At 32.8% G+C, this 27,838-nt stretch overlaps 1 protein-coding gene and 2 long non-coding RNA genes across 12 annotated transcripts; 1 reads left to right on the forward strand and 2 right to left on the reverse strand.

The window, feature by feature from the left end:
* Positions 1 to 4,136: 4,136 nt before the first annotated feature.
* Positions 4,137 to 12,842, reverse strand: LOC107626698 (uncharacterized). 5 transcript variants are annotated; one of them, XM_088504684.1, is made up of 9 exons: positions 12,520 to 12,842; positions 10,166 to 10,796; positions 9,293 to 10,072; positions 8,219 to 8,407; positions 7,619 to 7,714; positions 7,369 to 7,531; positions 7,115 to 7,244; positions 5,268 to 7,034; positions 4,137 to 5,154 (listed from the first exon to the last, which is right to left on the reverse strand). In XM_088504684.1, the coding sequence occupies exons 2-9, from the start codon at positions 10,674 to 10,676 to the stop codon at positions 4,726 to 4,728; spliced, it is 4,065 nt and encodes a 1,354-aa protein (XP_088360810.1). In that variant the 5' UTR covers positions 10,677 to 10,796; positions 12,520 to 12,842; the 3' UTR covers positions 4,137 to 4,725. The 5 variants fall into 5 exon arrangements, with proteins under 5 accessions (XP_088360810.1, XP_088360812.1, XP_088360808.1 ...); XM_088504686.1 differs by having other exon boundaries at positions 10,166 to 10,423; positions 12,520 to 12,841; XM_088504682.1 differs by having other exon boundaries at positions 9,293 to 10,796.
* Positions 12,843 to 14,558: 1,716 nt separating this feature from the next.
* Positions 14,559 to 20,225, forward strand: LOC107624269 (uncharacterized). Of its 6 annotated transcripts, none has more exons than XR_015904977.1 (6): positions 14,559 to 14,801; positions 15,107 to 15,150; positions 15,375 to 15,495; positions 18,022 to 18,116; positions 18,302 to 18,400; positions 19,132 to 20,225. It is a non-coding gene; the product is annotated as an uncharacterized LOC107624269 (long non-coding RNA). The 6 variants fall into 6 exon arrangements; XR_015904978.1 differs by having other exon boundaries at positions 15,112 to 15,150; XR_015904980.1 differs by lacking the exon at positions 15,107 to 15,150 and having other exon boundaries at positions 19,132 to 19,974; positions 20,063 to 20,225.
* A 5,439-nt stretch (positions 20,226 to 25,664) lies between these two features.
* Positions 25,665 to 26,329, reverse strand: LOC148572910 (uncharacterized). Its single transcript, XR_015905060.1, has 3 exons — positions 26,110 to 26,329; positions 25,947 to 25,999; positions 25,665 to 25,843 (listed from the first exon to the last, which is right to left on the reverse strand). It is a non-coding gene; the product is annotated as an uncharacterized LOC148572910 (long non-coding RNA).
* Between the last annotated feature and the right edge of the window lie 1,509 nt (positions 26,330 to 27,838).

Raw genomic sequence — 27,838 nt, forward strand, 5'->3', positions numbered from 1 at the left:
CAATTCCACTATTAATTCTTCACTTAAAAGGATATAGATATTTTTTATTAATTTATAATATATTTTATGATTTTGTAAATTTTTTGAGTTATATAATTTAAAAAAGCACTCAATATTTTTTAGATAAATCATTTGCTTCATCAATATTATTTAACTAATTTTTTAACTAAGTCACCAAATTCAATTTTCATCGTACACTTAATATTTATATTTTTTTTTACAAGCATTTTACAGATTAATGTTTACGGTATATTAACTTAATATATAAATATATAATGTTAATTTTTTACCATTAGAACAATTAATAATTAAATATACTAAAATAGGTGGGGTCGGCTACATGGATCAAACGACGCTATTGAATTTTATCATGTATCATGTTTACAGAGAGACTATTTACATGTACATCTCGTTTGACCACCTCATGGATGATATTCTTAGATCTTTCTCTGCCTTTCACCCTTTATCCATCTTTCATCTCATCCACCCTCCTGACTGGGTATTCTGTCGGTCTTCTTTTCATATCCTCTTTTTCACAATAGGTGTTACTTCAACTCTCCCTCTTATATCTTCATTCCTTATTCTATCGAATCGCGTATGACCACTCATCCATCTTAACATCTTCATCTCTGTCACACTCAGCTTATGTTCGTGTTCTCCTTTGACCGCCCAATACTCTGTACCATAAAACATAGTCGGTTTGATAACAGTGCGATAGAATTTACCTTTAAGTTTTAAAGACACTTTTTTGTCACATATAAAACCAAATGCACTTCGCCATTTTGACCAATCTGCTTGGATCCTGCTATGATTTACATCATGTTCAATCTCTCCATTATCCTATATGATGCACTAAAAATACTTAAAACTTTTAATTTTTCGTAGGATGTTTTCTCCAATCTTCACCTTTGTATTGGGGTTTTTCCTTCGGCAGCCAAACTTACATTCCATATATTCCGTCTTGCTACGGCTCCATAAATCAAATTTCTTATTTAGGTCTTCTCTTGACTCTCTCATAAGAACGATATCATCGACAAAAAGCATGCACCATGGCACAGGCTCTTGGATATGCTCTGTGAGTACTTCCAACACTAATGTGAAAATATATGGACTTAAGGACGATCCCTGGTGTAATCCTATACTACTAGAAAATTCCTCTGTCACACCATCTTGAGTCTTTACACTAGTTGTAATCCTATCATACATGTCTTTAATGGCACGAATATAGGCGATCCTTACTCTTTTCCTTTCCAAAACCTTCCATAAGACCTCTCTTGACACCCTATCGTACGCTTTTTCTAAATCAATAAACACCACATGTAGATCCCTTTTATTACTATGATACTTCTCCATCATTCTTCTTTATAAGTATATCGCTTTAATGGTGAATTTGACTGACATAAAATCAAATTGGTTCTCTATTACGTGTCTCTTGTCTCAACCTCCGTTCTATCACCATTTTTCATAACTTCATGGTATGGCTCATAAGTTTGATCTCTCTATAGTTTCCGCAACTTTATATATCCCTTTTATTCTTGTAAATAGGTACCAAGGTGCTCTTTCTCCACTCATTCGATCTTTGACTTTAAAATCTCATTAAAAAGTTTGGTTAACCAACTAATATCTTTTTCTCTCCAAGGTCTTTCCAAACTTCAATCAGAATATTATCAGGTCCTACTGCCCTGTCATTTTTCATCTGCTTTAAAGCCTCTTTTACCTCGAAGTCTCGAATCCTTTGATAGTAGTCAAAGTTTTCATCTTCTTTCCTCATGCATAACCGACCAAGACTCAGAAGAGTCTTCTTTCCTTCATTAAATAACTTGTAGAAGTAGCTCTTCCACCTTTCATTAATCTTCTCCTCTTGAATCAAAACTTCTCCATCTTTATCCTTTATGCACTTAACCTTATTCAAGTCTCTCATTCTTCTTTCACGGCTCTTTGTGATTCTATATATACATTTTTCTCTTTCTTTCGTGGCTAAAGACTAGTAAAGACCTTCATATGTTCTTGTTCTTACTTCACTTACAGCCACTTTTGTCTCTTTCTTAGTCACCTTATATTTTTCCCAATTATCTGCATTGCGACACAAAGACCACTCCTTAAAGCACTTCTTTAATTTTTTGCCTTTATCTTTTCTTGTACACTCGCATTCCACCACCAGGACTACTCCTTATCTCTTGGTCCTATCCCTCTAAATTCACCAAAACTTTCTTTTGTTGTTCTTCTAATAACTTCTGCCATCTCCCTCAACATCTCCTCCGCGCTTCCATCCCCATCCCACTTTGCCTCTTCTCCTACCCGTCTTAGGAAACTTCTTTGTTCCTCACCGTTCATCCACCACCACTTCGTCCTTGGGTTCTTCGTATGATGTCTTTTCCTCAACGTTTGCTCAACGCGAAAATCTATACCAAGCATCCTATATTGTGTTGTTAAACTTTTTTCCGAAATAATTTTAATTTACAATTAATGCAGAATTTTCGATCGACTTTTCTCAATAAGAAGAAGTTGACTTGAGAGCTTGTCATGCCACTCCTATAGGTTATAAGATATTTGTCTCTCTTTTTAAAATATATATTTGCGATGAGAAGGTCAAATGTTGAGAAAAAGTCTAAAATATTTAGGATTTAGGATTTGGTATTTATAGTTTAAGATTTATTGTCTATGATTTATATAGTAAAATATATAACTATCTTTCAATAATTTTCAAAGCAAATTAGCTGAAATTAAATATTGCTAATCTAAAGTTTTTTGTTATTTTTATCTCAAATTAGGTAGTTATTTTTAAATTCCCATCTATATTTAAATTTAAATTATGTTCCATATATTTTTAATATCAGTTTCATAAAAAAAATTTCATTATCCATATAAATCAATTTTCTATTACGTTAATCGGTTAATTATATTGATTTTTTATGTTAATCCATTTTAAATTTTTATGTCATATATATTTGAAGGCAGAATTAAAATTGTAATCAAATAACAAATTTTTATAACTTAAACAAATAAAATTCAATAGACAAAATTGAAATAAAGTAAAATAGTTGAATGTTTTCTATGTTGATTCATTTAATAAATATGACAAGTTAAATATGTATAATTTATAAGTCGTGAATTATTTCGTTAAATTTTTTGTTTTTTCTTTTTTATTATATTATTAGGATTTAAGTTCATTTTTTTATTTTACATAAAAATATTACTTTAGTATTTAAGTTTTTAAGGTTTAGTGTTTATGTTTATGGTTTAGGTTTTAGGTTTAGGTTCTCGGTTTATATTTTTATAATTTTAGGTTTTATGGTTTAGTGTTTAGGTTTTTGGATTTTATACTTTAGTATTTTAGGGTTTTAGTCATATGATTTTTAATTTAGGGGTTTGGATTTATGTTTATCGTTTATTATTTATGAGTTTATTGTTTTTTTTTTGTTTTTTTAATTTAGAGTTTAGGATTTCATGGTTTAGAATTGTGATATTTGTATTTTGGAATTAGAGTTTTCGCTTTAATTTTTAAAAAATTTTTTTGTTAGGTTTTAGGGTATGCGAATATGGGTTTAGATTTTATGTTCAGAATTTGGCGATTAAAATTTAGGATTTAGTATTTAGGGTTTAGAGTTTGAGTTTATGATTAGGATTTAGCGTTTAGGGTTTAGAGTTTTAGTTTATGTTTAGTTTTTACTAGTGAGGGTTTTTGTATTTCGTTTTTCAGTTAATCTGGTTTGTGATTAATGTGTTATATTTTTATTTCTGATACAAACTTTATGGTTTATTAGTTTTATTAAATAGTTTGAATTATTTTTATTGCCGCAGAGAGTCATTATCGTTCAATTTTTTTAGGTATTAAGAGTATTAATCATTTGATATAAAAAATTATTGGTTTAAATGTAACTTTTTGTAAAGTGAATATGAATTTAAAAACAAGTTATGTAGGTAAACAGCATGTAATAAATTAATAATTGAATCTATCTTAGAAATCATTAAAATTGTTGTAGTTTTATTTTATAAAATATTAAGTAATATTCATTAAAATCAATTATACCTTTGAATTACAGAATTAGTATGTGATCTGAACTCCGGAATTCAATTCTTCCGTGCGTTGCACGGGACATTAAACTAGTATATATCCAAACCTAATATCCCAGCCATTTAAAAAAAATTAATTAAATAATGAAAATGTTCATACAAGCACACCTTTTGGGTATTGAAGTAACAAGAAAAGAAGGGTAACCTTTTCTTCCTCCTTTGGAAGTGAAACGCTTCCGTTTAACATAAATGAAACACAAAACAATTTGTCAAAAACAATGTTGTGAATCCATGTTATGTACAGAGTCAGTTGACAGCAAACTACTACCTTAGATCCCTAAAATTCCCTGTAGCAGTTTTCCTTTAATATTTGGCAGTGACACAAAAATGAGTACTCCGCCTCCAACCAGCTTGGTCCCCGTTCACTTCCATACATTGTTGGCGGACTAAAGTCTGCAGTCTTCGGCGCAGCACATCAATCTGCTGCACAAAATTGCATGAACCAATGCGTGTCTGACGTAACAATGTAGGCCTTATCCGCACTGGATGCTGGTCTGTCCTCCAAGGCTGTGCATATCTTTGTCTCGGGCTCATACAGCTCCGGCCGATCCAGTCTGCGAGCTTTCCATGGTGAGAGATCACAGAATTAGGAAGTCAGATAGCCCCATAAATCCCCCCCAAGATGGACAATAATGTGCAGATAAGCCATGGTTACACATCTCTCTTTCCCCCATTTCCAGCAGAGTTCTGCTTCTTCTGTGCACCATACTGCCAGGAATCTCTGGATTTATCGCCCATATGGTCAAAATCGTCTAAAGAATTCTCCATTGGATATCTTGATGATCGATGATTTCCATTTCTGAAGCTTGCTGGTGCACCCATCTTTTCATCATCTTCACATGGTGGGCCCATCCTGGGATCCCCATGCGCCTCCATTCCTCTAAACCTTTGTCCACCTGATCTCATGCCCCTCATATTTGAGGAAGCCTTACCAGGCAGTGGCGTGTAAGTAGGTCCCTTCGATACCATAAAGTCCTTCGGAAGGGAGTCCATCTCCATATAGCAATTTCGGGATTTTGCATCAGTAATCAACGCAGCCCAATCATCAGATTGTACCAGAGCATTTGCATTTCCCATGACCTGTCAATGATAACAAACACTTTTAATACCAACCAAAAAGTGTGCCAGTCATTAGGTAAACAAACATGAATCCATCATTAAAGATTAAGGATGCATTAGAAAGAGATACATACCCAAAGTGCCCTCCTTGCACGTGTAAGTGCAACATTCATCCGTCTAATATCTGCAACAAAGCCAACACCATGACTAGAAGCACGCACACACGACATTATAATGACATCTCGTTCTTGACCTTGGAAAGCATCTACAGTATTAATATATAGGTCCTTCCCTTCTTCTGAATTTAAGACTTCCTCAAATTCACGCTGGAGGCATTTCAGCTGCAGCTTGTAAGGAGTAATTATGCCAACACTAATCTTTCCCATACCCAAAGATTTCAAAGTTTTCTGAAGATGCTCATACAATCGGAGACAAAATTGTGCTTCATGTATGTTTTGATAAGAGACTGATCCACCCCTGTGAGACTCCCGTCCATGTCTGATATCATAGAATATATAAGGTCTAAGTAAAGGGTCCTTGTGGTATACCTCATCAGGCAATTTAACCACGCTTTCACTGTCAGTAAGGCGCCCCTGATAGAAGTACCTAGAAGGGAAATCTCGAATTTGGGGATGCATTCTATACTGCACAGACAACAACATTGTCGGGCAACCTGCTTGTTGGAATCTCTCAAAAAGACTCCTACTGTACATCAATGTTCCAGCAGCCTTGCTAATAACTGTAGCAGGAAGCTGCTGAGGATCCCCGACCAGAACACATCGAGCTGCACCAAGAGAGAGGGGAGGCAGAACTCCCACCTCACTGGCTTGAGCTGCCTCGTCAATGACCACCATATCAAAGCCATGGGAAAGACGAGAGAACAACTTGCGACCACTGCTGGAAACTGTAGTGAAAACTATCTCTGCTTCATTGGCAAAACTGGCCTCCAAACTGGCACGGGCCTCTTCCAAATTGAAACCACTACCAGGTCGGAACCTACTTTCCAAAAGGGCAAGGCGAGACATCTCAACTAAAACCTTGTCCCTTCCTTCAACTACAGCAGCAAGATTTTGCAGTAGAGCATCCCGACTCTGATCCCTGGCCATGAGAACATCAGGGTCTACACCAACAGATCCTTGGGAACGAACTGCAGCGGCAGTAGCATTAAGTTCTCTATGAAGACAATGTAACTGCTGAGTCAACTGAGCCTCGCGATTCTTTAACTGATGCATCCATCCAAGAACTTCCTCCCGACTCTTGACCAAAAGCTGTTCAGTTCTACGTTCAACAGAAACTGCTTGGGCAGCACGTGTCTGAGAATCAACCCCAACTCGAGCCACATCAGGTCGATATACTTTCATCTCACCATCAATAAATCCACGATCAAGGACACGAGCAAGAAGCTCATCAGTGGCAGCATTAGATGGAGCACAAACCAACATTCTAGGTTTGGGGACCAACTTAGGCAAAGTACGCAAGAGATTCTGGTTCATGTTTTGAAGAACTTCATCAATAGATCCCATGGGTGCATTATCTGAACTGATCTCATTAGCTTGCTTGTAGCTTTCCGGGGCTACATGCTTAAGCAAGGAAGTGTAGTAATGCTGATACTGCACAAGGTGAATCACATTCAACATTCCCCATACAGTATGCGTCTTTCCTGTTCCTGGAGGTCCCTGAACAAGGGTAAAGGGCCACGGTTCTTGCCTTTTTGTTGTTCCACTACTTGTACCAGCAGCTGTATGCGTAGCAGCCCATTGGATTGCTGCCAACTGGGGTTCATTAAAGGTCCTACGAAGATAATCAACAAAGTTTGGTGTAAAGCATTCAGGCATGGCTGGGGTCTGCTGCTCATATTTAGGGAAGTGTTCAGGACTAGGCCGAAGGATAGCAGTTTGCATCTGCATAGTGAGAGGGAGAAATCATCAGTTAGAACTGTAAGACCACAACACAATTAGAAATTGTGTGTTTCATCATATACCTGTGAATTTAAGCGACGAAATGCATGTAGAGCAACATACTCCCTCTGTGTGGTAGCAAGGGAGCCAAGTATCGTGAGATACCAAATGCTTCCGATTTGAAGTTTTCGTATGATATGATCATCATCAACCCTACAAGAATGAACCATCTTTTATAAGTAATATTATGGAAATATTGAAGTACATAAATAAAATAAAATAAATGAAAACTCAATAAAAAAGAATCTTTAATGGCAAGCTTAGAGTAATCAATTGCCTGATAGGATCATAAGAGTCCCCAACATAATAATGGAGAATTGCACCAGGAGGATCACGGGTATCAATTGGTATGTGTCGCCTAACTGTTCCAACCACTCGTCCAGTGATTTCCACTTCCCCATCATCCTGAGCTAAAGATGCACTGCTCTGCTTGGACCTGACTGCTTAACATAATGAAACTGTCAATTGAAGAACATTAAAGAATTATCAGAACAAAACAATCCTATATTAGATATTCCACAACAAACCTGATCCAGGCCTAGGAGATGATAGGACTGCAACATCTCCCTCCTTAAATGACCATTTGAAATCATGTAATGGAAGTAGTTTCACATCATACCATCCTAAATAGAAGACAAAAAATAACAAAAGCGAAGTTTAGTAGTTAACCAATAGAGAACCAAACTATAGGATTCAATGCTTTAAGTCTCAGCAACAAAGCAAAAATCACACTCATTATAAGGCTAAATATAAAAAATTACAATCAATCAAGCACAAGAGGATATTAAATCTATTGAACATGAGACCATAGTCACACAGACCGCAACATGTTCCAGTCTACGAACATGTACATGGTCCGCCACATATAAAATATGTTATGTGGGAAGTAAACCCATGACGTTCTGGTACGGAGATGAATTGGGAATTAGTATGCGCAAACTGGTATGCGGTATGTCACCTAATTGGTGAATTCATTTAACTATGGCCGAGACAACGAAACTCTCAGCACAGTAGGAAAATTTAAGTTTATATAAAGAAAGAGCTGTCTATACAGCATAACCAAATTGTTCACTAAAAGAAATAAAACATCAACATGAAACAAAACAAGCAAAGAATGGTATGAGTACCTCTTTCTCTTGATTCATTTGCTTTTACTCTCATCATAATATGAGTATCCCTTGATACTGTCTCCATTGATTCTTCCCATGTACTGTATAATTGAGCCCGACATTCCTCAAAGAGTAAAGGTTCAAATACTCTGACATACTCTTCGACTGACTCAAACCGTCCAGGGACACATTGTAGCTCAGTTTCCTCTGGACCACAGGAACTTGAATCAGTTACCAATAAATGAATAATAAGAAAACTTTCTAAAGGAAATAAAGGATATCATACCAACTAATTATTTAGAGAGACAGAGAGAGAGAGAGAGGGGGGGGGGGGATTAAGCAAAGAAGAAATCACAGAGCAATTTACCAGCAACAAGTCCATTCAAGTTTTACATTTGCCAGTAATAGTATATACTACACCATAAGGCCTTAGCAAAAAATTATTAGGAGCCAGCTACATTAAATCAGGATTTTAACACAAATGGATATGTTTAACCATGCAATCCAATCAACAGCTGCATTATACTCTATTCTATCCATTTCTATCATCATTATTCTATCCATCTTATTTGCTCATGCTCTGATACCCACACCATGGACACGATGATTCTCAACCTATCTTGCACGTCCATTTATAAGACACAAATAACCCTCTGGAATCTTCACTAAGCTACTAAATGATTATTATAATAATAAATAATCATAAATAACAGACAGAATTAACATAAAATTCCAGATTGCCCTTCCACCTGTTATCTTTTCTTCTTTATAAAAGAAACAAGCCAACTTGAGAATCATAACGCAAAAGAGGCATATGATGGTGACTGGATTACACAAATAATTCATGTAAACCAGTGGAAGCTATCAAACCAATATCAAATTTCATTCCAAAAACAACTGTCATCACCTTTGCATATGTCTCCAGTGTTATGACTCTCACAGTGTGACAACTGGAGGAAGGGAGCAACAATACGAGAAAATCAGAAACAACATAAGGGCAAAACACAAGAGAAAAATTCTAATAGAAAGCAAAAAAGCTTATCAATCACTGTAAAGATTTGCAGTAGTAGTGATAATAAAACTATTTGATACCTGGGTGGTGCCAAAATTTTTCACTGGTAACCTCCCGTATAAGGCGTTCAACAGATGTGTCTTGGGGCTGGATGCTGACAGGAGTCTGCTTCTTCATAGGAGCATGTTTTTTGTTTCCCACCTTGACATCATTGGAGTTGGAGCTTTGACCAGTCTGTCCCAACTTCCTACTTGAACCAAGTACATTCTTCTGCTGTCTTGAATCTGTTGGTTGTTTCCATGAACCCTGTCTTGGAATGGGTGGTAAATTAACCTCTGCCGGAGGTTCCGTCTCACTGTTTAGCCTCCTAGACCTACCAAGTGGTCCAGAATTATCACCATTAGAATCAGCTTTAGGTTCATGTAAGTCAGCATGGATGCCACCTTCAGCAAAAGATGTCTCAACCTGTTTCTGATCCTTAGCTGCTCCAACACGCTCAACTTGTGCAGGAACATTACGGACCTCCTTTACGGTACGAGTTATAATAGGGGATGAAAAATTCTGCCTTCTTGGTGTTGAAGATTTCATAGGACCTGCCTGCTTGACATCTTCCAAGTTAAGAAACATAGTCTGTCTATTTCGTTTCTTTCCCAACATTTCCTCTTTGCGCTGGTCAATCTTTCTTTTCCCAGGATTATTTGCACACCTAAGAGCATGACTAGCTTCAATACCTTTCACTTCTTTTTGCTTAGGAATTAAACTGGGCTCCTCTTGAGCATCATTAGAAGCTTCACTTTTTATACTGCCATCTGAATTTGGGACAATGTTGCTCTTCTGTTCAGTAGAATTTGACTCTAGACCTACAGAGGCACGGCTACTCTTTTCATCAATTGTACTATCAGGACCTTTAGTATTACCAGACTTGCTTTCAGAAGTAATATTGCTAGACTTACTTTCAGAAGCCACTCCACCCCCATCCACCATTCCAGATGTTGTTTGCTCTTGGGACACTTGACTTTGTTGGAGCAAATTATGAGATCCATTTACATCAGCAGAGACCTCGTCATCAGACCATTCCCCTTCTTCCCTCTCTGTGGATTGAGCAGCTGCTGAACTTAGTATCCGTGAATCCATAACTTTCAAATCGTCCTCTTTGCCAGACTTAGAACTAGCATTTGTATCTTGTTCTTCTGCTCCCTTCGATACAGCATCTACATCAGGGATACAAGAGGAGGATTTAGGCCGAACAAAAGGTTGAAATCCAGAGACAGATGATGCGTGTGAAAAAGCATGATTATTTATTATTCCTTGGGCAGCAGATGATGCTGCAAATAAATCAGAAGAGTTAGGATTTGTTGATGGCTGAGTCTTTTGGGGCTGGAGACAAATAATACCATCCCTCTCATCATTATCTTCTGCAGGTGGCTCATTGAGATCAAATAATGGCCTTCCTCGAGAACCCATCTCCTATGCATATGGATACAAACTAAATTCGGATTATATTCAAGTTGAACGGGCACTATACTTCTATTCTTTTTAACAGACAATGTCCATGACATGCCCACAATGAGGAAATAAATGGATCTGCAAATCAAGCACAAAAAAATACTAGTCTATAAATGCCTTAATCAGACCAAACACATGATCATCAATTATAATCATCTCACAGTTGACTAGTTGAGTACCATGTAGCAACATGTATAAATGCATATAACATTTAGAACACTTTAAGCACATACTATTTGGATGAAATACATAGCACTCTCGCACCCTGCCTAAATGCAACTACACCATTATAACAACAAACACACTAACACCATAATTTACCAACCCAAACCACTATAAGATACAATCAAATGTCAACCATTATCCAGTTATCCACCACATGCAAATTCCTGATTAAGATTCAAACAAATCAGAATATCAAGACACAAAACAAGCAAGAGGAGAGAAATCCCAAACAGCACATCAAAAAACTAGAAAAACAACTTGCAGCACTACTAAATCCTAACTGCATCGTAAAGCTAAACTTAACTCAATTTTCCAATCCCACTCTTCTCCAACAAAAAATAACTCCCTTCAAATGCTAGAGAACACGAGACATAGCCCCAATCAAACGTAGCTGAATCAAATACAGATACTCCAAGAGCTCAATAGCAATCCTCAACTCTTATAATCACGGATAAAAAAATCCTCTAAATTTATCTGGAAGCCATCAAAACACTGAGTGGGGCCTAACTTATACATCTAGGGTTTCAATACCAACCAACTCATCAAAAACCCTTCTATCAGAACCATTATTCCCTTACAAGTAGGATCTTATCCTCAAACTCACCCTCCATAACAAAGATCAAACCAGTTTGTTCATTCCCCCAATCAAAAACCACACCAGAAATAATGGCACAAATAAAAGTGGTCAACCCTCTCTATTCATTCACTTCTTACCGTTGTGAGAACCGAACCGGTCAGTAAACCGGTCAAGGGACAGATATTTGTCTATAATTTATTATTAAAATTCACAAACAAATTCAAACATCAAAGTTTATAATTAAAAAAAAAAACACACATGAATGATAAGCACATAATATCCACCACAAAAAAAAAAAAAAAACAATAACAAACAAGTTTTCAAGTTTAATTGATATGAAACTAGTCTAATTTGGCTGTATAGTTCATAAAAGATTTCAAGACATTATTTTTTTTCCAGAACACAAGATTTGAACCAATTCAACCAACCAAAACATTAGCACACCTTTAATTTGTATTGTATCAAAATTCAGATAATTATTTACTACAACTATCCAAAAAAGTCAAAGAAATAAAAAAGAACAAAATCCCAAGTTGAGAATGAGGGAGTCAGAGACAGAAAGATAAGCCACACATAAGAATCATAAGCATAGGCCAAACAAGAACAATTGGCCTAACAATTCGTCTGTACTTGTTATCAAATCTCTCAGCAAAATCCAACACTTTCATATTGTTAAACATCTTAAACCCATATTGTTAACCATTAGTCAGGTGCATCAACGCCCAACAGAAACATAGAAAAAAGCTTTCACCAATAGTCTGGCGGTAGAGATTTTGAAATCAATTCCAAAATGTACCTGGCATGTTTTGAACCAACAATAAACATCACAAATCTGATTATTAATTTTATTTTATCAGCAATCAAATGAACAGTATCATAAAATCAGATTACAAATTTATTTGAGTTTAGTTTAACCTATAATTTTAGAAATAAAATAAATGAAATCATAAAAAAAGGGGGAAAAAACAGTGGCAAAGAACAGAGTGAAGCAAGCAGAACCTTAGCAGAGAGGCGAGCAGAACGGCGACGTCACTCGAAGAAGCAAGCAAACGTCACTCGCGGTGGAGAACGGCGAGGCAAGCAGAGGCGACGACGGAGCAGCCCTTCGGGGCGGCGACACAACAGCTCCGAGCAGGCCTTCGTGCGACGTCGAGAAGAGGATCGAGGAGAAGCGAGCAGACCTTCCACGGCGTCGATGGCACCCGCGGTCTGTCTCCGCCGGAGGAAAAGAGTTCCGCGATGGGATGGTGACTGGGTTCGTTAGGGATGGATTCGTCGCAGTGAGAGAGAAAGGGGCGTGGGTGGGTACCCCGTACTGGGTAGATCTGATACTCTTGTTTATTTTTATAGATACCATTGAACCGGAAAAACTCGGCCGGATAAGTGGTTCACCGGTTAACTGCCGGTTCGAACGATTCTTAAGTCGGTTTTTTATAAGACGGTTCTCCTATCAATCGAACCGGACAGGTAACCGATTTTCAGTTAATCTGGTTGGATTGGGCGATCCGGTTTGATTTTGTAACATTAATCTTTTTTTAAGAGTAATTATCCAAATTAGCCCAAAGATTTTAAAAGCTGACATTTTAGTTCCCAAGAAAAATTAATACACAAAAACATCCTCAAAGTTTTATTCCGGCAGATAAATCAGTTCCAGTTCATTTTTCGGCAGAATAATTACCCAGATCAGTCCCAAAGAATTTTAAAAGCAGACATTTTAGTTCTCAAGAAAAATTAATACACAGATCAATCTCAACGTTTTTCTCCGTCAGACAAAACAGTCCTTCGTCTAAAAAAAAGTAAAATAAGATTATTATTATTATTTGTACAATAATATTGTACCATAATTTTTTGTATTTTTCGAACAAAAATAATGATAAATTTATTCATTAGATTCTTATATATGTATTTATAATATAAAAAGTATATATATATGGTCACTCAATAATAATAATAATAATAATAATAATGTTCAATAAAATTTTAGAGATTATCTACAACAAATTTAAGATTGAAATCATTTGATATTTTTGTATTTAATATAATTAGAAAGATGTCCTATTTTAAAAAACATATTTGTATTAAAAGAAAATGCTTTAATTTGAATTTCAAAACATCATTATTCACCTTACTTGTTTCTAACGAAAAGAGTATATTAATATGTTTGTGTCATCATCGACATACACAACGCTAAGTTAATAATAATAAAGGTTGACGTATAGTAAAAGTAAAATGAACGAAAAACTATGATGTCTGACCAAAAAATCCGTTGGAAATTAATCTATATATTACTTTTTTTTTAAGACTAAAATGTTTGCTTTTAAAATTCTTAGAGACTAATTTAGATAATTATTTTATCAAAAAATAAACTGAAGACTAATTTATCTAAATTAATTTGTATATTAATTTTTTTAGAACTAAAATATCTACTTCTAAACTCGTTGAAAATTAATTTGGGTAATTACCTTTTTTTTAGTTTGTCTAAAATTGTGTGTACTTTACTTCATATATCTATAGTTATGCTAATACAGAATGTAATAGAAGGATTGATCAAGATGAGTGAAAACATTTATGTCTACCCATTTATTTTTGATAAAGATTGAGACTATTGTATCTAAATTATTATAATCTTTCCTCCATCATTCTTAACTTTTTAAAATATACAAAAATCCCAACGGCTAATGGTTCATCACTTAAATGTCTACCTATTTATCTCATTTATTAGTACTTCTTTGGGTATCATTATTAAAAAAATATTTTTTTATTTTTTAGTGTGTTTAATAAATTTCTAATAGTAAAAATAACAACATTAAAAAATAAAAAAAATATTTTTTTTGAGAAGCTATAATTTATATTTTTTTAAAAAATATATTTTTTATGTAATAAATAAACAAAAAATTACTTTTATATTATTATACCCAAACATAATTAATAGATAAAAAAATCTTTTTACATGAGATATCCAAACATAAAATTACTTCAACACAAAAATGTAAATTAAATGCTCCCCAAACAAGCCCTTACTTCAGGGCAACAAAAATGTAAATTAGATTCACGCTTCTCTCTTCATTTTTTAGTCTCAGTTATTATCTCTCTGAAATCCAGAATTGTAGAGTTGTTGTTCTAGTGTTGGCTGGTTGTCCAGATGAATGATTTGCGTCTCTCGGTTTTTTCTCTGTTCAACCTACTCATCATATCCGTTTCTTTCCCTCGCATCTTTCGCGATGCATATCTTCTCTTCTTCGCAACCACCTCTTATTCGCCCTTTTACTCCGCGCCTCTTGGTATGTACCGTGATATGTTTGCTAATTTTGTTGTTTGTTGCAAATTTTCTTTGATTAATTTTTTTTTTTATTATTCGGGGATTTTCTTCCCTGCATCATTCTCTGTTATTAAGCTCTTAGTTTCGTGTCCTTTGTTTTGAGACTTTTCATAGCAAATCTACTTTGTGCATTTTTTTTAAGCGGTTTGAATTTTAACATTTTTTTTTTTGGTAAATTTTTTCAACTTTGCCTCTTTTTCCTCTTTCTCTCACCAATAGTAACCTTATTTTTTCCTCAACTGATAACTTTCATTTTTTTCCTCAAAGAACAGTTAATCGAAAACAGAATCCTACATCTTGCTAAAATCATGGTAATTTTTTTTAATTTTTTAAGTCTTTACATTTTTTACCAGTATTTATGTACATGTATTCTTATTAAACTGTGTATTTATGTTTTTATTAAGCTTCATATTTTGTTGTTCATAGCAGGGAACAAAGCACAAAGCATCATTGAAAGAAATTGTTTTCATAGACTTCTATATTTGTCCATATTTGATCTTTTTTGCAAAGCTAAATCATTTTTGTCCTTTTTCAGCGTAAAGAAAAAGGAAACATGTTTTAATAGCTATGCTGAGTTCAACTGCTTCTTAAACTTCATGTCTTCTTGCGGAAGGGAAAAATAGTCGGCCAAGGTAGAAGAATAATGGAGACCCTCGGTAAGTATACTTTTCCTTTAACAAATCATTTTTCACAAAAGAATGTATTATTTCTTTTACAAATGGTATAAATACCAACGTTTTAAAAACCGGTCATCGAATTGCTCTAGTTACTGATTTATTGGTTTATTAATTCAACCGATTCAACTGTAGTTCAACCAAAATAACCGTTTTATAATAAAATAATAAATAAAATATAAATAAATACACTAAAACATAATTATAGTCTAATATACATTTTAAAATATCATCTAAATTAAAAATACTAAGTTATCCACGATATTATAATCTTATCCAACATATAAACTCAAAATTTAAATAACAAAAAAAAAACAAACAAAATATCAACATCAAAATCTGTTATCAATCATTAAAATCAACGAAAACTTACTATTGATTTGCTTCGCTTTATTTCCATCACTTTGGACCAGAAGAAATGAAGAATCACGAATCAAGTGATTCAGCAAAAACTTACTAGCAGTGCCACCATCACCACTTTGATAAAAAAAAAAAAAAAACACACCAATCACAAACTATTTACTCACATACAAAGTTTAGTTATCAGCAACCAATGAACAATTTATTAAATCAACAACAACAAAACACAATATAACAATCAAAAGGTCAAGAACAACACAACAGTATAACAATCCAAAGGTCAAGAACAACACCAAAACAACAATTTATCAAATTAATAAGGAGTGAAGTACCAACCCGACCCCTGTCCATTTTCAAGAATGACAACGCGACCCCTCAAAATAAAATCGATCTACTTCGGTCCTTGTCCCCTGATTCCGTCACACAACGCGGTCCCTGTGGTTATTTTTCCGTCAACTCTCACCGGAAAATGCTGACGTGTCAGGTTCAGAAATGGACAGGAGTTTAATTGTCTCTAAATTTAAATTGGTTAGGGGTTTATTTGTCCTTATAATTTTTTAAACAATATTTTTTTAGATTATTTTTTTTATTTATTATATTAATATTCTTTTTCCAATAAATTATTAAATATATGGTATAATAAGTACAAAATAATTAATAAATTATTCAAATTTAAAAATATCATTTATTATCAAACTAAATAAATCATTCTCAAATATAATTTTTAAATACATAAATAATAAACATTAAAATTCAGTTAATACATTAATAATAATAACCCTATGATATACTATTAGTATTATGATCTAGATAATTTTTCACAATAAAGTAAAAACTAATGAACACATTACTTGATATATAGTAAAATATTTGAGTAATAAAAAATTTAATTTTTTATCTCTGTAAACTAAATTAATAATTTTATTTGATAACTTTATACTAAAATACGTACGTGTGTGTGTGATGAAGACCATTTATAAACTCAACAAATTTAAAGTATCAATAATATTATTAATCTATTAATAATATATATATGATCATAAGGTTATAGATTGATAAAGATTTATCAATATAAGAATAATATAGATTAATTAAAATTTTAAGTATATTGAAATTCAATTAAAGAGATAAAAAATAGAATTATTTCAATTAGTATTTAATTATTTCATTAAAGATTATATATTTTAATTACTTCATTTAGTATTAGTAGCTTGCTCATAGTGTATTTTAATACAAAGATATTAAATAGAATTATTAATTTAGTTTAAAGAGATAAAAAATTAAATTTTTTATTACTCAAAAATATTATTTTACTATATATCAAGTAATGTGTTCATTAGTTTTTACTTTATTGTGAAAAATTATCTAGATCATAATACTAATAGTATATCATAGGGTTATTATTATTAATGTATTAACTGAATTTTAATATTTATTATTTATGTATTTAAAAATTATATTTGAGAATGATTTATTTAATTTGATAATAAATGATATTTTTAAATTTGAATAATTTATTAATTAGTTTGTACTTATTATACCATATATTTAATAATTTATTGGAAAAAGAATATTAATATAATAAATAAAAAAATAATCTAAAAAAATATTGTTTAAAAAATTATAAGGACAAATAAACCCCTAACCAATTTAAATTTAGAGACAATTAGACCCCTGTCCATTTCTAAACCTGACACGTCAGCATTTTCCGGTCAGAGTTGACGGAAAAATACCCACAGGGACCGTGTTGTGTGACGGAATCAGGGGACAAGGACCAAAGTGGATCGATTTTATTTTGAGGGGTCGCGTTGTCATTCTTGGAAATGGACAGGGACCGGGTTAGTACTTCACTCAATTAATAAGTTAATAAGATCAATTAAAACTGAAAATCAAAATAACAAGAACAATTAAAATTTTAAACTACAGCAAACCAACAACAAAATAAGAACTTGAACAACATACTAATCATGAAAACAACAATCAAATAAAACAAAACACAATTACTATAATATTCTTTTTCTAGAATGGTATGTATGCTCATACCCATTTTATTCTTTTTGTTTTGGAATTTAGTGAGAAAATTGAAGCTTTTTTTTAAATATTTAGATATGTATTCTTTTTTGTGCATTTTAAATCTTGGAACGTCAGGTAGACAGATGGGACTTTAGACAAATGGACTACTTGGTGAAGGAGAATGCTTTGCTTTCCAACACTGTCAGAAGCTCAGTAAAGATGTCTCTGTGGTGCGAATTATTAGTATATAATCTAATAATTTTGTCTTTGAATAAATAATTGTTAGCTTCTTGGTTTGATTTAACGATTTTATTGAAGAGTTTAAGACACATTCAATTCTAATTATGTCTCTCACTTGAGTCTCTCTCTATTTTCTTCTTATAACCACCTTCTTCTCTTTGAATTCAAATTGCAGATCATATATAATTGCAAAGCAGATAGAACAATAGACATAAGAGGAGCATACTTTGTTTCTAGAGCCCTAATGCTATATGGGCAAGAATGGCAGTGCATGGTAGGTAATATTTTACTCCCATTAACACTTATTTTTTAAAATTTTTATTCTTATGGCATTTTATCTGATGCATATTCGGTTTGGATTGTCAATTAATCTGGAAATGTATCCAGGCTCAAAATTTTGAAATTGATGTCACTGTTTGTTTTCTTTTATCTATTGATATTTGATATGGTAAAAAAAATTTCGTTTCAGTTACTATTTGTCCTTTGAAATTAAGTGGCTTAGGCATTTACAAGTTTGGCAATTTGAATATAACTATTTATGAAAGTGTACGAGGCTATGTTGTAATATCTATTGTGTTATATACTCTTCCATATCTTTCACTAGGATCAACTTCTACAAATTCAGCGTACTCTGCCTCTGCCTCAGCACTTGCACCACTATTCATGCTTTGCTTCTTGTTAAAAATATCACCTATTTTCTTTTGTTTTTTTTTTATTGATTTTCCCTCCACAAGGTCTTTTATTTGCTATTATGAGAGCAACAATGAAGAAGAACAACAAAAAAAGATTTTAAAATGAATTTAACTATATAAATATTGTTATAGTAGGCATGTGATTTAAGAATACGTGAAGAATTGTCAAAGGTAGTGTTAAAAAAGGTGATGAAAAAAGTGATATTATTAGTTCTAATAGTGGTTGATAGTGTCTTATTTGAATTAATTTGACTGCATTTTAGTTTATTAATGCTTAGTTGTGTTGTTAACTTGGTTGAGGGACTCATTCCAGCCTTACAAGAAGTTATGTTTGGTGTTCCTCATAAGTTCTGCACAATGCACATATGGAGGAATTTGACTAAGCAATGAAAGGATAAAGAATTGAAAGGCACAATGTGTCAATGTGCAAGGGCATTGATGAATCAAGAATTCAATAGTGCAACGGCTAATATGAGAAGGATCAATCCAGCAGCATAGGAGTGTTTGAATAAGTTTGAGCAACCATCATGGTCAAGGTCCGGACTCTCTGATTGGTGCAAGGTAGTTACCAACAAATGTGGGCCTTTCAATGCAACAATAATTGGTATGAGAGGTGAAGGTATCCTGACTATGCTAGAAGATATGAGATATTATATCACGAGAGTGATGACATTGCACAAGGATGATCTTATAGCATACATAGGAAATTTGACACCTATCCAATTGAGTTGGTTAGAGAAAGAGAAAAAAGAAGGTAATTATCAGGAGGCACAATGGGATGAAGATGATTATCATAACATGTTTGAGATTAAGAGAGCTAGATACAAGGTTGTAAAAAATGGCAACTAACTGGACTTTCTTGCGTGCTGCCACAGAGTTGCTGCAATCTAGAGGAAGAATGGAAGACAAGAGAATTATATGCATCACTGACTACTTATAGAATCCTATAATTGGGAATACCAATTTCACATCAACTCCGTTCCAAGTGAGAAATATTAGAAACAACATGAGGGACATCTAGTGCTACCTCCACCATAAAAAGACCGTTAGGCAGGGAACTAAGAAATAAAAACGTGACGAGTCCGAGCGTGATAGTGGCAGCCAGTACAATACAAGGAGAAAGTATGGCCAAACCACTTGCAAGTGGTGCAAGAAGGTAATTGTAGTGATGTTTATTTCTTAGCATATGTATGTTGTTTACTAAACCCATGGATGTTATTCTCTGTTGTAAATGATACTTGTAGGAAGGTTATCATTCAAGTACATGTATGGAGAAAAAGAAAGCCCAAGCTGGAATTTCCATTTGCCACATCATTCTTTTTTATTAACCTTCAACATTGTAGTTTATGTTTGTGCATTTTTGTTAAAAATTTAAATTATTTGAGGATAATTTTTTCAATAACAAAATTCGGGTACAGTTTATCAGCGACAAAATTATTCAATTGTATTTTTTTGTGGTAACATCCATCTAACAAAATGGAAGGTAGAATAGCAACTTTTGAAGCTACAAATGTAACACTCTACCACACAGAGCCTTACGCTTAAGTCGTAAAGCAGAGGTGGTGAGGTATTACGACCTCTAAAAGTAAAATACGTACAAAAATTTAGTTGAAAAAAATCATATCTAGAAGTCTTGAAGAATAAGCCAAACAAAAACAAAAATAGAAAAAATAGTGTCACACTCGCATGGATAAGCATAAAACGGATAGGCAAGATCAAAAGAATGTTAAAAACATAATATACAGATCAGAGTTCCAAAACACATATATCAAGCTCCAGACTCGACCTGCGAAGCTAAGGCCGACCAGAGTATATATATAACCCAAAATATAACTCAAACTACAGAATAAATACCTGTTTCTCCAAATCAACCTCTAGGAGGGACAAACATAAAATTTATACAGAGGAGAATCTATATACATATATACATAACATAAATACAAAATATAGCATCCAAAAAAAAAAAAAACAAACTTCGCTTGCACAGGAAACTCCAGACACTCAGCGAGATGCCTCTTAACCTACATCTGAAAAATAATAAAAATATATATGAAATGAGAACCAGAAGTTTCCAACATGGTAAAGGTGCCCCCATAGTTAATCTAAAAGGTACTGGGAAAGCCAGAGGCATTCCTAAACCTTCGACACTCATATTAATTTTAAAATTTATTCTAAACCAATAATATTGGTAATCTAACTAAAGGATCCTAGCCCTATTCTAACTCTGTACCTTCTGTCAACTCTAAACCTTCAAATCACCGGTAGAACAACCCTCATTCACTCCTCTGCCAAGAGAGGGTCTCAGAAGCATACACATACAAATCAAACAAAGAAAACAGAGATAGACGTACAAGTACAGCAAGTAGAACAAGTAGTAGATAAGCAGAATTAAGCAATTAAGCAAACCGAAACAATGCTTACTCAAGCAAAACATACAAATGCATATGATGTATGCATGTCCTATGGCTTATAAGTCTCATCTGTCGGTTATATAGCCAACCCAACATGTCCTGGTAGTTAACCATTGGACAGTCCCTCTGTGCGCGCATCTCCAAGTTCAAAATTAATATCCATGGAGTCAAACTCCAAACTCAAATTATATATATATATACCCATGGGAGAACCCAAGGAGTTAAAGTGTCCAATCACATCTTGCAGCAGAAGGTCAACAGTTAGTCTCAATGTCATCATCATTCATCAAAAATTCATACTCAAAACTTAATTCATTCTTTTCTAAATAAATCAAACTTAAAATGTAATCGTTTCTTAATAACTCAAAATCAAATCATAAAATCCTTAAACCCAAATCTTTCTAAATAACCACTTCAAACAAAACCTCCAATTTCCATAAAAAAAATTTCGACAGTATCTTCTCTAAAACTCATACTTTTGCCACCCCTTAAGGGTCTCAACCACCAAACCAAACACCTCTCAGTCATTTAAATCATTTCTAGTATCAAATTATTTCAAAATCGAACTAATTCCAATATTAAATCTTTTTCCAAAATCAACCAACTCCAATAACAAATTATTTACAAAAACCGAATCACACATCGTATACCATATAAACAATCCATCAGTAATTCATTCAGTCAATTCCTATCTTAAGGTCTTATAGTCTAAGTTTTCACGTGACATTAAATATTAACTACGAGAAAGCAAAATCATACCTTGACCGATTCCTTTCGAAGCTCGAAACACCTCAAAAACCCCTCCTTTCACAAGCTCCAACCTTTCAAACGTCAATCCTCAAGCCTAATTACCTGGATTTTGTTCCAAATCGCCCAATTAAACTCCAAATTAACCAGAACACAGTCTATTTCACACAATATCACTATAATCATCATAGGGTTCACTCACTCAATGATTCACAACGGTTCAACAGTTTCTTATCTTACCCACAGATTCAATTGGGCAAAACTCAATGATTATCCGCTACTAGAGTTCACCTAAACCATCAAAATTATTTAATTTCTCAGTATCGAAACTCAAAAATCTCGAAATTGAGGAGGAAAAGAATTGGGTGAGATATAAAATTTTTTTACCACTTTATTCGAATAGAATTAAAGAGAATTCTGAGACGAACACATGGCCGCTGACAGCTCGTCAATTGAAACTCCATATTGAAAGTTTCGACGATTGAATTTTTGGAAAGGGGTTAGATTTTCTCAACGTGATTTCTCTCTTCTTTGCGTGCCCAAGAGTGAAACGAGGGAAAAATAAAGCTTGCTGCTTAGTTTATAAGGTAGGTCAGTTTGGGATCGGTCCAACTGATTCGGTTTGATTTTAGATCAAAATCTTTAAAATTAGTGTCAAAATTCATTTTTTTAATATTTCTACTTCTCTAAATTATAAAAATTGATTATTTTAATTTTTTTAAATAATAATTTATTTATTGACTAATATATTTTATTAATTTTGTAGAGTTTACAACAAACAGGAGAGTAGAAATTTGAAAATAGGTATTTAAATTTTAAATTATAAGACTCGACACATGTTAAACTAGTAAATAACATGAGTAGAACATTTGCTTTTTAACAAATTTCTTTTACATATAATAAATATATAACTATTGTTTGATCTCTAACTGAAACTTTTAATATATATATATATATATATATATATATATATATATATATAATTTTAATGTATATTTTTAAAGACATAATAAATTAGTATTACTGTATTAGGCTGCCTCCAAAACTAGAGGCTGTCTCCAACTATGTTGTAACTTTCTACGTTCCAAATTTGGGTCAAAGTGAAAATCCATTGGGCCCATAGTCCTATGAACTAACAGAAAAGGTTTTCACGTTTGTAGAAGAAATAGCCTAAACTAATTGTATCCAATAAAAGATAGCCCAAAAGAATAAAATTAGTTTATGCTGATAAATATGTAAAGAAAAAACATTTTGATTCTTTAAACTCTGAATTCAAAACCCAACAGCCAGTCCGAAAAGAACCCCAACAGAAACATTCGATAACCGGTGGCCTCAAAATCAACGTCAGATGCATGTACACCAAAAAAAAAAAAAAAATCAAGGTCAGATGCAATTGAAGCTTTGATTGAGTAGCAAAATATGATACATCTTAATATATTGCACTTAGGTTTGAACTTTGACAATAGTCAAATAGTTGATAAAATCCATAAGAATTCTGCCAGGGAACTAAGAGGAGTATAACTAATAATAAATCAATAAGTATATTTGTCGGATTGGGGGATACAGTGGAAACCAAAAAAAAATCAACAAGTATATTTAAACTATATTTTATATTAATTAATTGTCATTAATTATTAATTATTTAAATTTTATTTTTTTTAAATACAAAATTAATGATTATTAATTATCTTTTTTTACTTTAATTCATCTTTTATTATTTATTACGTAAATCCTAATTTTTCTTTAAAAAAAACGTTCAAACTCCAAAAAAAAAAACACCAAAATATAAGATAAAGAATTATCCAAATCCTAAAAAAAAAAGACATACAAAACATAGGAAAAAGAATTATCCAAATCCTAAGAAAAAAATACAGAACATAGGAAAAAGAATCATCCGAAATTTAAGAAAAAAAACATAAAAAACTAGTTAAAAGAATCATTCAAAACCAAATAGGAGAGGAGAAGAAGAAGAGCTGTAGAGTGACCGGCGACGACATTTTGGACGGGGTTGCGTGTGCGGTGGGAGACTCGTGGTAGCGCGTTGCGAAGAGGAAGCCAAGGAGGCCGCGCATCGCGAGTGGAGGAGTCGCCATGGATCAGAGTAGTTGATCGCGCGTCGTGAATGGGAGACTGGCCGTGGCTACGTCGCAACAGATGGGGGCCGTGGCGGTGCAGATGCGTCGGGACGGTGGACGACGGCGTCGACGAAAGAAGGATGGTGACGGGACGCGTGAAAGAGGCCGCGCAGCGCGACGAAAGACACGACGGTAGTCGGTGGGCGACGTCGTCAAAATTGCGTGGACACGGTAGGTTTAAGGAGGGAGAGATTCGACTGTTTTCAAATGAATAGAAAAGGATTAGATTTTTTATGGATTGTTTTTATTGTGTATTATAAATGTGATTAAAATAAATATAGAAAGAATCTTTTTTGAATTTTGAATTTTAATTTTTAAATTTTTATTTATTTATAAAATTTAAATTATAATAGAGTTGACTTATGTTAGTTTATACGAGGATTGTTTCTTATAATTTTTCAATCCTTAAATGTATCTATCAATTTGTGATGTTTAAAATTAGAAACTGTCTATTCCATAATAATAATAATAATAAAATCAAATTCAGACATTCTCGACCAAAAAAATAGTCAAGATCAAATTCAGATATTAAGATTGAATCTGAAATGTTCCAATTAAAATTTTGTACATCGTGTTTTACTCATGTGGACCACTAAGATTAGATCTAAAGACTTATATTGAAATAGATATACAAAAATAAACTTATAGATAATGTTAAAAGGTGTTTGCTATATTATTATGGTAAATTTATACGTATCGATACGTTTAAAATATAGATAAGTAGTAATAAGTTACATGAAATTTATTTTTTATATCAGTATTTAATTTTTTTTAAATATATATTATATCACCATTTTTACTAATACACCACTTTAATTAAATAAAAATAAAAATATATTTTTTATTTAATTTTATAAAAAGTCTTAAACATTCTTACTTTATTTAATTAGACAAAAATACTCTTTTAAATTAATCAAATTTTAGAATTTAATTAATCCTAATTTTATAGTTTCAATTAATTTAAACAACAAAACAAAAACATATAAAAAAACAAAAATCAATCGTTCTTCATCTTCTACAATTTTCCTAATCATTCGGCCCCCTCTGAAGCAAAGTAAAACATATCAAAAAAACAAAAAAATCAATCGTTCTTCATCTTCTCCAATTCCCCTAATCATTCGTGCCCCCTCTGAAGTAAAGCAGTGAAAGTCTCAAACCAAAACGACAAAATCCTAGCCCTAGGTTCTTTGCTGTTTACTATTTTTCTGAAAGGAGAGGAAAACATCACTAAAAAACCAAAAAAGATTATATCTAGATGTCTCCCCTGTAAAGGATTGTTTAAAATTATAACTAATTCATTTGGATTACAGCAAACTGCATTTTTTATGTGAATGCATCAACCATTTAATTAATCTTAGATCACTATTTACTCACAGGAAGAATATAGATTCTTTTAAAAGCAAAAATAAAATTCTCCTTGGAATACTCACATCAAGAATAAAATACAAGCTCATCCAGATATGAGTACAAGAGCAGACATGTATATTAAGTGACAGAATGCCTAATCCCTAAAACAATAACAAATGCAATACACAACAAAGAACCCTAAAAATGTTCAAAGTGTCTATGAACATAATAACAGTGTAAAGTACATCTAACTAGCCATTAAACCTATTACAAGCACAATGAAGTATTTCCATAATCCATCTTAAGAACAATGTCGTTTGAAATAAGATCATTACCTTAGTAATAGACTTTCGAGCACTCAAGTAAGCCGCAGCATCTTTCACCTCTGCAATAACACCAAGGATTGGATGCAGTTAAAATATATGGACAGTTTTAGTATGTAATAATTCAATATTTGAAAGAAACAGAAAAATTGATTCGAAACTTACTAGAGTAAAATTGAACCTTTTTATCTAACTTGCGATTGGACTTCGATTCCGCCCTGCAAAAGCGAGAGAAGAACATAAATAACTGCAAACTCCAGCTCAAGTCGCAAAGTAGATTTTAAACTTTGGAAACTAGGAAAACAGGGAAGGAGGGGAAGATATTAACTTTTTCCCTGGCCACGGACAGAAAAGCCAGTGAGGATGGGGACGACGTGCCGAACTACCTGGGTTCCGGACAGAGGGAATAAGAAGAAGCGGAAGCGCTGAGCCTGGGGACGCCTGTGGCAAAGAACCTAGGGTTAGGGTTTTGCCGTTTTGGTTTGGGACTTTCACTACTTTACTTCAGAGGGGGCACAAATGATTAGGAGAATTGGAGAAGATGAAGAACGATTGATTTTTTTGTTTTTTTTTATATGTTTTGCTTTGCTTGAGGGGCCGAATGATTAGGGGAATTGTAGAAGATGAAGAACGATTGATTTTTATTTTTTTTATATATGTTTTTGTTTTGTTGTTTAAATTAATTGAAACTATAAAATTAAGATTAATTGAATTCTAAAATTTGATTAATCTAAAAGGATATTTTTGTCTAATCAAATAAAGTAAGGATGTTTAAGACTTTTTATAAAATTAAATAAAAAATATATTTTTATTTTTATTTAATTAAAGAGGTGTATTAGTAAAAGTGGTGATATAACATATATTTAAAAAAGAAAAAAATTAAATGCTGATGTGAAAAATAAATTCCACGTGACTTGTTACTACTTGTCCATATTTTAAACGTATCGGTACGTATAAATTTATCATCGTACCGTAGCAAACACCATATTAAAATACAAAGATATAGTAAATGACTAATTAGACACCTTGTTTTCAATAAATATTAACAAAACATATATTAAACAATTAATTTAAATAAATTATTTATTTAAATAATAGTTGAATTATATTACAAATATGTATAGCATAACAATTATTTAGTAACAATAATATTTTAAATAAATAATATATAATTTAAAAAATTGATTATTATGGTGTACAATTAATATAAATAAGTTTTCAAACAAATAATTATAATAAATAATAAATAACTTGTAGTATATGAGAATAAAATTTGTAATTAAAACGGGCCGAACCCTAGTGAAGAAGATGGTAAAATTCAAGCCATGAGTCGGTCCAAAACAACAATAACTTCAAATTGTAGAATCCATTAACTACTTATTGACCGTGTGTTAAAAGGATTCTAAGGTATTTGGCTGGTACATCAATTTAGGAGCTAATTTTCATTTTAGTACTGATTTAAAATTGTTTGATTTTGCAAATTTGACTAGAGTTCAGATGTATGTAGATGATAGATGATTAGGATTCAGATTAACCACTTTTCTTTTTCTATTTTCTATTACCTTCTCATACTATATATATATATATATAGTGCTTAAGTTGGTTATGAGAGGGCTGGGCTAATATTCCAAAATCACAACAATAATACACAATTACATTTTCAGTTTTTATTTTCACAATTCTCTTCACTCTTCAACTGTACGATCTCATCCTTGAATCTCTTCAATTTTGAAGTTACTACAATGTATAGTATTATTCTATAATAATATATCATACTATATCCCACCATATCAAGAGGATACTAAAAGCCATAGCAGGTAAACAGTTTGGTCCACAGAAAATCTAAATGTATGGATCAACCGTTAATTAACTGATCTAATAACGGTTATAGATAGATATATGGATATACCCTCATCAACACATCCTTCAATGAAAATCTTTTGGACTGTCTAACATAATTATTTGGCAACTAGCCAACTACCAACTAGCCTCTGCATGTGCATTATTTGGCAACTAGACCCTCACCAAATTTCATCCACAAATCCGCTATCATTGTC

This window comes from Arachis ipaensis, chromosome B2 (genome assembly GCF_059453495.1).
Source record: "Arachis ipaensis isolate K30076 ecotype BB chromosome B2, ASM5945349v1, whole genome shotgun sequence".
NCBI lineage: Eukaryota > Viridiplantae > Streptophyta > Magnoliopsida > Fabales > Fabaceae > Arachis > Arachis ipaensis.

What these genes read in the sequence shown, in the direction of transcription:
- LOC107626698 (XM_088504682.1), bottom strand. Translation starts at nt 10,676, where the DNA reads ATGGGTTCTCGAGGAAGGCCATTATTTGATCTCAATGAGCCACCTGCA. An exon ending in AAATGAATCAAGAGAAAGAG is followed by an intron (nt 7,715 to 8,218) that starts GTACTCATACCA and finishes TCTTCTATTTAG; the next exon opens with GATGGTATGATGTGAAACTA. An exon ending in GTGCAAGGAGGGCACTTTGG is followed by an intron (nt 5,155 to 5,267) that starts GTATGTATCTCT and finishes TATCATTGACAG; the next exon opens with GTCATGGGAAATGCAAATGC.